Raw genomic sequence first — 13,492 nt, 5'->3', positions numbered from 1 at the left:
CAGACAACAGTACTCCAGTCACGCCCTCTATCAAAACTACATTATGTGAAATATGGGTATACTTCACACTATGGAACTTCACACTTAAAAAATGGTTAAGATGGTCAATTTTATGTGTATTTTACACACAAAAAAATTTTAAGTAGAAAAATGAATTTATAAATAATAAATATCATAATATCTTCTGGGGGGAGAAGGAAACTATTTTAGTTGAAAGTTATTATGATGTAGAGAAAGTTATTATGATGTAGGGAAGTATAGACACATAAAACTTGAAAAAACTTATCTAATGTTAGTTTTGGAATTTATTTTCATTTTCCAAACAAATCATTCTCAGCCTAAGCACTTATAAAATACTAGCTGAGACTTGGGTTTCTCACTGGTGAAGTAAGAACAATAGCATAGGTTTTACAGAGTCATACGAAGCATTAAATGACACAGGTCATGAAAAGTGCTTTCTAAGTCCATAATGGTTACTTCGTAAGTACTCTTACTGTTCTATGGTTCTCACTCTGAATATGATGAGGGAGAAGAAATCAGCAGGAAATATGGGACTGAGAAGTTAACAGTTACCATTGAGTTTACTGTGTTTTAAACTCAGCTCAGTGTATGTTATTTAAACCAACAGTGCTATCGGGGCACTTGGGTGGCTCAGTGGGTTAAGCCACTGCCTTCAGCTTGAGTCATGATCTCAGGGTCCTGGGATCGAGCCCCACATCGGGCTCTCTGCTCAGCGGGGAGCCTGCCTCCCCCTCCCTCTCTACCTGCCTCTCCGCTTACTTGTGATCTCTCTCTCTGTCAAATAAATAAACAAATAAATAAAATCTTTAAAAACACACACACACAACAGTGCTATCAACTATTAAACCATTGGTGAGCTTATGCTTACGTGGTAACATGTGAAAATGAAGAGCTGACCCTGTAACTCTCCAGATACAAAGACTTCTGCATCGAAAGAGAAGTTCAGAGCAGCATGACATCCTCAGCCCTCTTTTTCCCTTGAAGCAGACACTGAAAGACAGGAGCCCTCTCTGGGCTGGGAGGTTTGCTGATACAGACAGCTGTATCAAGGACATGGCATGCCCTGCACTCTGTAGAAAAATTCTGTGATTTCTCCTTGAATGGACAACCAATACTCTATAGAATATAGCATATAACATGCAGAATAAAACTTTACCAACTCTGAAACTGTACAGGAGAAAGGCCACAGAATCCTGCCGGGAAATCTAGGACAGAATGTGTCATTTGTACGCTCTGGCAGTGAAGAAAGTGGACTGGTCTCTAAAGAGCTTTGGAGGACAAAACTCAAGGAACCACAAGATTCAGAAATGATCTCCAGTAAATCTTCTGGAATTGTAATAAGTATTTTTCTCTGGAAAGACAATGGGAAATTTTTTTATCATTTATCATTGTGTTAAGCCACAGTTACGAAGAATCAGTGAAAATTTCTGGTCTGAAGACTGTATTTTCACACCACTGGAGCATAGACTTAGAAGCCCAGCTCCACTCCTGACTAATTGGGTGATCTTGAGGAAATTCTTAACCTCCTGTCATCAGGTTTCCTCAGCCATAAAATGAAGATGATTACAGGAGCTACCTCATGGGGTTGTGGGGATGATCAAATCAGCTTATGTATATATCAAAGCTGTAAGCAATTCCTGACTCGAGTAAGCAGTACATAACCCATAATTATGGGCTGTTATTATCATGTGAAATGGTAGCCCTGTTTTCCAAATAAAATAGGAGAACACAAAGTTTATCAAAGGATTTTTTATTAAAAGGAATAAAACTCAAAAGCTTAGACAGAGATACAGTTAACAGCCAATGGGAAAAAAAGACGACGGCGATTATGACTTGAAATAAGGCCCAAGTAATCAATTTCAGGACATTCCTGTGCCTGGCATGTCCACTACCTGTTTTTCTACAAGGCATACCTCAGTTCCCTGTGAGACCCCTCTGAATCCTAAAAAGCAACCATCACAGAGGCTTAGTCTCACCTCCAGCACTGGTAAAACCATAATGGATCATACAGAGTTGTTCTCAAGTCTGTTTCCTTTGATGTGTTTAACATATGTTTATTCATCCACTGACTTCCTACTCCCAAATGTATTTAAACTCCATGAGGACATGAAGTCTATGGTTTATTTTCTTCACTACCATATTCTCCATGTCCAGAACAGTGCCTGACATAGACAATGCTTAATATACATTTGTCAAAGATCTTTAATGTCTCTTTTCATCTGTATATAGACCATATTAGTTCATATTAAAGGACCCAGTAGCTTTTTTGGAAGGAGAGAATGAGTACAGGTATAACCACTGTGCACTCAGATTCTATTTTTTAGAATCAATGAATCATCATTTTTCAGTAACAGATAACATTATTTTATGCCTAAGAAAGTGTGGGCATTTATATATATCTTTTATTTAGTCTTTACAACTTTATAAGGCAATTATTATTTCTATCGCAGACATGATTATTTTAGTAAATGGAGAAGAAGAAAGACTGGCAAGCCTGTCAAAAGTCCTAGTAGGGAGGCACAGCCAGAATGAAAATCCTACTCCTCTCTGACTCGTAAGTTAGTGCTGTTAACCATCCTATATGCTTACAGTGCTGTATGGGTGAATGTCCTATCTGACTGAAAAAAAAATACAAAAGGAACAGCTGAAAGGGAAACCGGAGCCCTAGAAAATGGTATATAAAAATCGGGCAGTCAATCCCCTTTCATGCATCATTAACAAATTGGGCCTCCGGTACCAGAAGGAGGCAGCACCACTTCCTGGCCCTCGCTGGGGAAAGCACACAGCCTCTTTGGATCACTGCCTGGCTCCAAATGACACCCACGAACAGGGCAGAGCAGTACAAATAACAGCCTTGGGAAAACAGGTTCTCAGGACCTGCTGGCGTTTCTGATTCAGTCTTTCTGCCTCTAATCGACATCTAGGACTGTCATCTACCAGCATGGTTCTCGATGGTGACATCAGAATCAAGGGAGGACTTCCAAAACACACTCACATCCAGAGAGGTAGGGGAAGCCTGGTAATGAAACAGCTCTGGAGAATGAGTTTCTTCTTTAGACCAACATTTTTTTTTTTTGACAGTTATTTTTCTGTTTTTAATTACATGGGAGACAGATACACAGCTAGACTGATATCCGCTAACTTCCTGGAATATGTTCAGCATTTCACAAGAGAGATGTAATTGCCAGGTTTTGCAGTAAATCTGAGCGTCTTTAAGCCTCTATTTCAGTTCTCTGTGGCTGTTTCATAAACACTAATATTTGCAGTGAAATACTCATGAAAGGGGAAAAAAAAAAGGTAATAAAACAGATACACCATTTTCAGGATCTACCCCTCCTCAGCAGAAACAGTCCTTAAGAAATATTTGTTAAAAGGGGAGTCACCATATGAGAAAGCACCAATGCGCTGATAAGCATTTGCTGCCTGCTTTCTATTCTCTCTCTCTCCATTAGAAACAATGGGGTTTGTTTTTTATTTTTTTTTGTGGGTTTTTTTTTGTTTTGGTTTGGTTTGTGGGTTTTTTTTGTTTTTTGTTTTTTGCCAAATTCGTATTCCAGAAGAGCCATGAAATTCCCGCAAAGTTCAACATCAGGCCTGACTTAAGATCTTTGGGGCCTCCTGCTAACTTCATCCCCCTGCAGCTGCCTCGCTAAGGCAAGCTTTTGATCTGTACTATCTGGATTTCAAGCTGATATACACACAGCCTCTTTGATCTCTTATTAAGTGGCTTCTGGTCTCCTGATGCCTTTAGTCTTGCTGAACTGTGGTTTTTGGAAGTTAGTCATCATCCTGAGCACACTACAAACTCCACACACCAGGAGTGGGCTCCCTTCATTCACCCACTTCGCAGGCTTGAAAAGCAATCTTTAAGCCATAAGAGAATTCCCCCACAAGCCACAATCAATCCACTCTACGAACATACTACTAAGAATTATTTTTCAAATGAAGCAGCTTAAAATGATTTAAAGGATACAGAACTTTCCCATAGAGGGAAAGGAAGCAAATCCTCTGTGAAAAGAAATCTTCACCCCAGTTGGCACTGAAGCTTACAGTACTTTGATGTTAATAAAAATAAATGTGGATAGGAATCAGAGATGGGCACTGAATAGCCTTTACCAGTCCCAAGTTCCACTAAGCTAAGGTGACCTTTAATTGCAGATGTGTGGTTTGTTCAACTGCAAGCTATATATTTGCAAGAACATGGACACTGCCATTAGTAGAGATTGACACCATTTTTCTTACTCTTACTGTATTAATCCTACATGGGTGAAATGAACCCAAAGAACTCCTTTTAAAAAAGGGGAAGATGCCTGGGTGGCTCAGTAGGTTAATCGTCTGCCTTCAGCTCAGGTCATGATTCCATGGTCCTAGGATACAGCCCTGCATTGGGAATGCCTGCTCAGTGGGGAGCCTGCTCTCCCTCTCCCTCTACTGCTCCCCCTGCTTGTGCTCTCTCTCTCGCTCTCTCTAACAAATAAATAAATAAAATCATCTGGGGTAGGGGGAGACAAAAACAACAACAAAGTAAAAAACCAGCCCAGATACTGGTGTCCATGTTAATGAGCATGAAAATGTACATATAGAACCCACAACACATGACTGTCCTCCATGTCTTAGATTCTGGAAGTAGTATAGGTTTGTATTTGACATTCTAATATTACTACTATATGCTAAAATTATGTCAATACCTATCTATCTCTCTATCTTAGATTCTATGAATGAATCAGCTAACAGGAACATAATGATAATGGGCTTCCACAAGTTAGTAAACACTGCGTACTGGCAGTAGCATCCATCAAAACTAGCAAAAATTAAAACCCTCAACTTCTTCCATTTATAAACTCAATTTTCTGATAACCAAGATTAAAACTGGCAGAAGAAATAGAAATAGAGTTTTGGGGACTAATAGCATTATCTGAATATAAACCATTTATGCCCTCTTAGTTACAAAGATCAATAAATTAATCACTGCCAATATAAAGCTGAAACAAAGGGATAGTTATATACTGCTATCACTTAATCTGTCCATATTATGGAAAATCATTAGCAAGTTCATGAATTAGGTACCTGCTTACACACGGTTTTCCAAGAGAATTATCTAATTAAAGAAATGACACTACGTGAGAAGGCATCAATTTTAAATACACGAGTCTCACAAATGTTATACTTAAGCAAACTGGTAAAAATGTACCAAAATTTAAAAGACATGTGGTAAGCAATTTGAGGAACTCATCAAAAGGATTATTTCCACCTTTTTACAAAAGAGTAGGACAAAGATCTCCAATATAGCTTCATTTGAAATACCCACTAACTGGGTACAGAAGATTGGTTAAATAAATTATCGTACACCAACAATAATATACTATGCAGTTATTAAAAAGAATTACTATTAAAAAGAATAGAATAGCTCTATAAATACCAAAATTAAAGAACATAAAATTGAGATAAAATAAGGTGTTTAAGTATGTATGACATAATCCATTTATGTGTAAAAAAATTTTTAAAAACCATTAAGCAATAACAAAATATTACTTTTGTAACTGTGCATGTATAATACCTTAGAGGACATACAAAAAGAAAAAACAGGAGTTTTTTTCTAGGATTAGTGAAGGACTATGGTTAGAGGTAGATTTACTTTTCACAGGATAAATTTATGTACCTTTGAATTTTTATGCATATGTATGTATTACTTATTTTAGATTTATTTTTATTTTTTTCTTTTTTTTAGAGAAGGAAAGAGGGAGAGAATCTCAAGCAGGCTCCACACCCAGTGCAGAGCCCAACGTGGGCTCAATCTCACAACCCTGAGATCATGACTTGAGGCAAAATCAAGAGTTGGACACTTAACCAACTGAACCACCCAGGTGCCCCTTTACTACGTATTTTACAAACATTTATTTGTAGGAGTGCTTCTCTGGCTCAGTCAGTGGAACATGTGCCTCTTGCGCTCAGAGTTAGTGAGTTCTAGCTCCACGCTGGAAGTAGAGATTACTTAAAAATAAAACCTTAGAAAAAAAAAGACATATATACATAAATTTCTAATGAGCAGAGAAAGTCATTCTTCTGCACATACAATAAGAAAAAAGTCAATTTAAATCCACATATATAGGGGCGCCTGGGTGGCTCAGTGGGTTAAAGCCTCTGCCTTCGGCTCGGGTCATGATCCCAGGTCCTGGGATTGAGCCCTGCATTGGGCTCTCTGCTTGGCAGGGAGACTGACTCCCCTCTCTCTCTGTCTGCCTCTCTGCCTACTTGTGACCTCTGTCTGTCAAATAAATAATAAAATCTTTAAAAAAAAATCTACATATATAAAATCTACACAATCTATTCATACAACTTTTTAGATGTTTTTAAAAGAATTTATCTAATGGAATTAGGAAGGAGTCCAGCAAAAACCACACACTAAGTTTTTCTCAGAAATAGTAAGGCATACCATATTCAAGAATTAGCAATACTACAATCTTTTATATCATACTATTTGGTATACTATACTATATATATGGTATACCATACTATAAATAGTATATCATACTATTTATAACCCATTTCTTCTGTTAAGAAAAATAAATCGTGGAGCAAGATGGCAGAGGAGTAGGAGACTTAAATATCATCAGGTCCCAGGAGTTTAGCTGGATAGTTATCAAACCATTCTGAAAAGCTACAAGAAAAATAAATTGCTGTTTTGCTTTTTTTTTTTTTAATGGGGAGGAATATTTTCACTATTGTTCTTAGTGAGTCATCATTCGTCTTTGGTCTTTCAATTTTTTTAAAAATATTACTAACAGTATTTATGTATGAATCACGTCTCAATGGCTACACTATAATGCTTTCTAATTTTTATCTATCTTGGTGTCAGAGATAAACTCAAAGTCTTTTAAAAATATCTGCTTCGGCAACAATTGAGTCTGTCTATATCAGGAGGGGAGAAATGAGAATGGGGATGTTGGAGGGAAGAGAATTATTGGTTAATAAATTTTACCTTCTAAATCACTAAAATTCAAAAGTATTAAGAATGGCAATATCATGGCTAATGTTCAAAAATTGGCTAATGTCAAACATTTCCAGTGAATTATAATCATGAGGGGTTATTCAAAGTTCAACATAAATCAAAACACCAGAAAATATCCACTCGCCATGTTTAATATATAAGGTCAATCCAAGGTGAAATCCAGACAACTCTAAATTTATTTCAAGCTTTTTGGTTGAAATTAAAAATCAAAGACTCACACTACCTAATAATTGCTTCATTATTGAACACTAGCCCACAACAAATTAGTTGCATTAATTTAGGATTCTTAAATTTGTAATTATTTTCATTTGAAGCAATAAATAAACACTAGCTCTTACACAATACATCTGAACACACTATGTTAATTTTTAATATTTACTAAACTTTCACATAAGCATTAAAAATGAGAAAACTAGCAGCTTGTGCTTAAGATACAGAATTTTTTTTACAAGCTGGAAAAACAGGAAGATCTGCTGTTAATAAATTTAGTACAAAAATCTTCTGTAATAAAATGCACTCATGAGGAAAGGAGCAACATAATATGGTAGTTAAAAGCACAGATTCTGGGAGCTGACTGCTTGAGTTCAAATTGTAGTTCTGCCAGATACTAGCTGTGTGAACTAGGACTAGTTACATAACATCTCTGTGCTTCGTGTTCCTCACCTCAAAAATGAGGATAATAATAATAGTACCTGCTCCACAGGTTTCTTGTGAAGGATACATAAAACAGAACAGTGGCCAGCAAACTGTAAACACTCAATAAATGTTATTATGCTATTAGTATTGAATTTGTATGTTTTAGTGTTAATATTAGGATTAGTATTAGTAATATTCCATGGAATAAAGACATTACACATAATCAAGACAACAAGAACTAAAGCACAATATGAAAACCACACTTAGAAATTGGCAAGAAATTATACTATAAAAAGTTATAACCAAATTTCTGAAGTCTTGTATTGCTTAGAAACAGATTATATAGTTAAGCCATAATAATCATGTTCTTGATAAATTATGTACATCGCTGTTTTCCACGACACTGTCCTGTAAGGTATGAAATTATAGTGACCAATGAGCCTTCTATTTTTTTAAAAATATTTATTTATTTGACAGACAGAGATCATAAGTAGACAGAGAGGCAGGCAGAGAGGGGTTGGGGGAAGCAGGCTCCCCGCTGAGCAGAGAGCCCGATGTGGTGCTCAATCCCAGGGCCCTGGGATCATGACCTGAGCTGAAAGCAGAGGTTTTAACCCACTGAGCCACCCGGGTGCCCCCAACAAGCCTTCCAATACAGCACACATATAGGGCAGGATATTAACGAGCCACTACATGGAGCAGTACCTAGAAATATTTGTGACTAATAAATATTCTACCTTCATTCGAATCAGAGCCAATAATGTGATGATCACCTTATCCTAAAATCTAATGAGGTGGCTTACAACCTGAATCATATTTATTGTAACACAAAAACTGCACAAACCACAGTTTACTAGGTTATCGTAAATAAGATTGCCTGCTGCTTTCTCCTTCTCCTTTGCCCCAATCTATTTTAAATGCCTTTCATGAAAATGAATTTTCAGTTTGCTCTTTGCTCTTTGAATTTTCAGACTTTCGCCTGTCCAGTCACTCCACAGTTCCATGGCCAATTCAAGATCCTTTATCTGCTCACTTATCTTTCCCTAAGGTTCAGTTCAATTTATGTGAAAAGCAAACTGCCGGCCCATAATCCAAAACTGCATAATTCACCTATGGTTTATCAGGAGTTGGCTCCATTTTAGAATGTAATTTTACAATTAAATTTAGATTTCACTAAACAAAGGTATCTGCTTACTAATTTTCCAAATCTAACCAGATAGCTGAGAACTGATAGGGTTCAAATATACTGCAGTATGGCTATACCTTCAAGGACAATATCTAGACTTCTGTAGCTTACTTTCTAAACTGGATGATTATCAATATTCACACACCCATAATAATGTTAACATTTCCCATTTCTTTACATATTAATTTAATTAATCCACAACAATCCTTTGAGCTAGACATTATCCCCATTTTATAGATGAAGAAATTGCATAAGCACCAATGAAACAGATCTGTATGTAATTTTGTCAGGTTCTTGAGGAAGTTCTTACTAATCTAGAGAAAAGTGAGTTAGTGAGAAATTAATATTGCTAAGTACATTTTCAGTCTCTTTAATACTGCTAATGCAGCCCTTTTCAACCTGGAGGCTCTCCCACTCTCCTAAAACTTTCTCCCTGTGGCCAAAATGTTTCTAGAGTATTCTTACTCTAAATGTGCTAAGGGGGAGATAGGGGATGTGGGTGGATCTGCATTGGCCCTCTTCAGCTACCTAATAAATTCATATAGGATGCATCAAATACAGTAATAGCCAGGAACATGGCCTTTCACGACTTTTGCTAAACCTTCACCTGCCCTTGCAAAAGAAAAAATTTTGAACTTTAGAATTTATTACCTAATTACAACAAGGGACAATATAACCAATTAATTAACTTGCCCAAAACCAAATTTTAAATTATGTTTATGTGTCATCTAAATGTCACAGTGTTCAACAGTTCTACATGCCACTGACGAATGGCGAAAATGTGAATACAATTATAAGTAAATGTATTTAAGACTGACTAAAGAAAAAAATTCAGTTTAAGATTGAATGTTTCTTCTTCCAAGGTTTAGCTATAGAAGTGAATAAGTTGAATGCTTTAATATGAATCAAAGTAGCATTTCAGAAATGAAATATTTTTCTATCAGTCCTCTGAGAAGCACAAAGGCAAAATTACTTCTTTTACAGCAAAATTACTTTATATAATTTGTGCAGAAACAGTCTATGTAATGATCATTATGAGGAAGATAAAGAGTAGGGGGGAGAATTTTATAAAAAAATAAAATTTTTATTTTTTATAAAAATAAATTTTATTAAAAAATATTTTATAAAGAATTTTATAAAAAAATAAAAATTTTAAAAACCAAAGTATGCCTCAAGGCATACCTATAGGAGTACAATGAAGAAAAAATTTTTCTATATTTGGAACTTTTTTTTTTTTTTTAAGTATAAAGCTCAGAACTGATAAAAGAATTCTTTTGTTAACTAGAGGTTAATTTAAACTCTTAAGAACTCTCAACTTTTTCTTTCTCTCCTTTACTGAAGTTTGTTTTTGTTTTTATTTCTAAAGCACTTCACTTCTTTAACACGGGAAATATTCAAAATATAAAACTTGCAAATAATGTCATTTAAGAGGGTAAGATTAACCATTATATTATATAAGAATGCATATATAGATAGATTCCAATCATAATGGAAATGCAGCTGAATATCTAATACTTCATATGAAAAGAGTTTTCTAAACTAAATCCTATAATCAAAATGGTTAAAAAAAAACCTCATTGAATGCGTTCATTCACTTCCAGTTAATTTTAGCTGACCTAAACTTAATTCAATCATTCTGCAAATACTTATTTATCATTTATCATGTGGTAGATAATACGGGTACATTGGGGAAGAAAAATTGAGATTGTACCTAAAAATTGTTTTATATGCCCTTATATTTTTTAAAAATTTTTTTAATTTTTAATTTTTTAAAATAGTTTCAGTGGTAGAGCTCCGTGATTCATTAGTCTTATATAATACCCAGTGCTCACTACATCATGTGACCTCCTTAATGTCCATCACCCAGTTACCCCATCCCCCTATATGCCCTTGTATTAATCAATATAGAAACTTCTGGAATCTTACAGGATTGGTACTTCTTGATAAAAGTATATCCCCAAATATGCAATATTTGCAATCAGCAAATCATAATTCAGTAATATTTCCAAAGAAAAGTTCTAATAACTCAGAGTTATCTGGCACAGAAATATGCCAGCAAAAATGAACAATCTATTTCAGTAATCTTAAGTCATACTACCTAAATATGGAATTTAATGTTCTTACATAATGCTCAAAGTATTTTTCTTTTAATCTGTTCCCGAATGCCTTATTATATTAAAAAATTGATTTTTATACTACTTGGCATTTTATGTGCTTTGATAGAGTACATTTTGCTTTATTAAACCACAATGTGTTTAGGCAGCACTAACTATTAAAATATGCATCTTAAAAGTGAAGAGGTTTTTTGCCAACACTTTTAAATTCCCCATGATAATCAGAAGGTCTAAAAATACTGTAAACCAGTAAATTGATACAACATACAGATGTCCTATTGTGATCTTTCACACACAACCCCCTAAATGCATTAGTGACATTAGCTGTAATTGGTGTACACATAAATACATAAATAGTATGTGGTCTGTGTTAAATATAAATATATAATTTCATAAAGAACATTTCTACTTCATCAAGCTCATTGAGATCAACCAATGAGCAAAACAATAACAACCTTCGTGTGAAGGGGAGAGAGAAGAGTAAGAGTTGGGAACAACTCTAATGTGGGTGGGTTTCTTTCTGGGGTAATGAAAGGGTTCTAAAATTAGACCGTGGTGATGGTTGTACAACTCCAAATATACTAAAAACAACCAAAAAGCATGTTTGACATGCATGAATTTTACGAATTTTATGATATGTGAAATATATCTCAATAAAAACGGGAGAAACAATCCCTCCATATAAAAAAAAAAAAACCAACTCTTCAAATTTCAGTCTCTAAAAGCGTCCATGGGCATAAAACTATTGCTTCCCTCCCTGTTCAATTACTGTAGCACCCCCCACTTTATTCACTAGGAAAGGTACCAAATGCAAAGGTAACAATGTAAGTTATAACAACTGTCTCTGGGTGGTAGAATTAGATATCAAATCATTTTATTTTCCCTAGTGGGTGCCTTAAATAATTACTACTTCACATACCTTTAAAACAAATCTCTCCAAAAACTCAGTATAGATTCTTTTACCTGGTAATCCAGGATGCTGAATCCCAAGCCTTTATGATCTTTTACTAGTTCAACAATCTTGACTTCAGGAGACCATAGTGCTAATTCCCCATCATCATCATCTTCAGTACCGACTTCTACACTGTGGTCAGCCTGAAACACGAAAGAAGATAAATGCTTCAAAACATTGTCCTTTCAATTCTGGAGAGAATCTCACAGCTTCTTCTCCAACTGGGAATTCTTTGGCATGCATACTTTATCTTTTTAATCTTTTCAGAAGGGCATGCACTGGGGCACACACACTCTAGTATAAGACCTTCATGAAAATTCAAGTACTTCAAAATGCAGACTGTTCATACAGTTGGATTTTTTAAAATGTAAAGTACTTGTTTCGTTCAAAATATTAACACTGACCTCTTATACTTCAATGAGTCCCATTAGAAGCATAAAAGGAAAAATATGCAATTTAAGAAAAAAAAATGAAAAAAAAAATCATACAAAGTCAAAGCTTATAAGATATTTAAGTAGCAATACCTGAATTTATAATTACAGTGAAAGACAGAAAGATGCCAACAGAGAGAGGATAGGACAAGACACAAAAGAAACCACTTCTGTTGGCTCCTAGAGGTTTTCAAGAAAAACTTCACTAGAAAAATAAAGTGGAAAAAATCGAAGTCCTTGGGAATCGTCTAAGTCTAAAAACTGGTTTAAAAAAAAAAAATCACCAAGTTGAAATAATGAAAATCTCATCTTGGAGTATGTAAGTTAGCAAAACTATTCAATAGTCCTTGGTTATTTTCCTTGGCTTCATACCTCCAAACTCCCATTCTAGGCTCCGCGCTCCTTTCAGGGAGAGTCACTGCTATGGGGAATTCTAGGAAGCTAAATGACAGTGAGTCAATGAGTCGCCTACACAGAAGAAGAGCTGCTTCAACCTTCAGTTTTTAGTACTACTTATGGCACTATATTGTGTGTTCATATGATTTATTGTCCTCAAAATACTGTGAACTTCTGTCTGAAGCACAAAGATTATCTTCGTTTTCTTTGCAACCCTAGCAACTAACAAAATGACAGGCTAGAATGGAAACCCTGTGTGGGCTACCATGGGGTTTACCAATAGCTATCCACTCAGCCCACCATAGATCCTGGCTCAGAGTCAGCGCTTGATACATATTTTTCCAAAATATTAACAAATCACCCATCTTTGACTGCATATCCCTTGGGAATTTTTTTCTTTAAAGATCTTATTTGTTTGAGAGAGAGCAGGAACGAGAGAGAAAACACAAGCAGGGGGAGGGGCAGAGGCAGAGGCAGAGGGAGAAGCAGATATACCACCAAGCAGGGAGCCAAACATGGGACCCAATCACAGGACCCTGAGATCATGACCTGAGCCAAAGGCAGATGTTTACCCGACTGAGCCACCCAGGCGCACCACTTAGAACTTTTAAAATAAAATTACAGGCTAAATAATAATTTTTACAAGTAGCCTTCTTAAAAGTCTGGGTGCTCTCAGTAAATAAAATCAAAGTGCATCATTCCTAGGAACTTAATTTTGAGTGACTTGCATAAGAAAATCCATTTAAT

General features: G+C 35.6%; 1 protein-coding gene across 2 annotated transcripts in view; it reads right to left on the bottom strand.

The window, feature by feature from the left end:
• Window positions 1–13,492, bottom strand: part of PATJ (PATJ crumbs cell polarity complex component) — a 367,374-nt gene that overhangs the window by 280,077 nt on the left and 73,805 nt on the right. For both annotated transcript variants that reach the window (XM_044238351.1, XM_044238352.1), the window contains exon 17: window positions 11,930–12,061. In XM_044238351.1, coding sequence (XP_044094286.1) covers window positions 11,930–12,061 — 132 coding nt within the window. The remainder of the gene's footprint in view (window positions 1–11,929; window positions 12,062–13,492) is intronic.

The sequence above is a fragment of the Neovison vison genome, chromosome 2 (genome assembly GCF_020171115.1).
Source record: "Neovison vison isolate M4711 chromosome 2, ASM_NN_V1, whole genome shotgun sequence".
In the NCBI taxonomy this organism is placed as follows: domain Eukaryota; kingdom Metazoa; phylum Chordata; class Mammalia; order Carnivora; family Mustelidae; genus Neogale; species Neogale vison.
The sequence above is the reverse complement of the archived record's forward strand: the minus strand, read 5'-3'. Positions and strand labels throughout refer to the sequence as shown.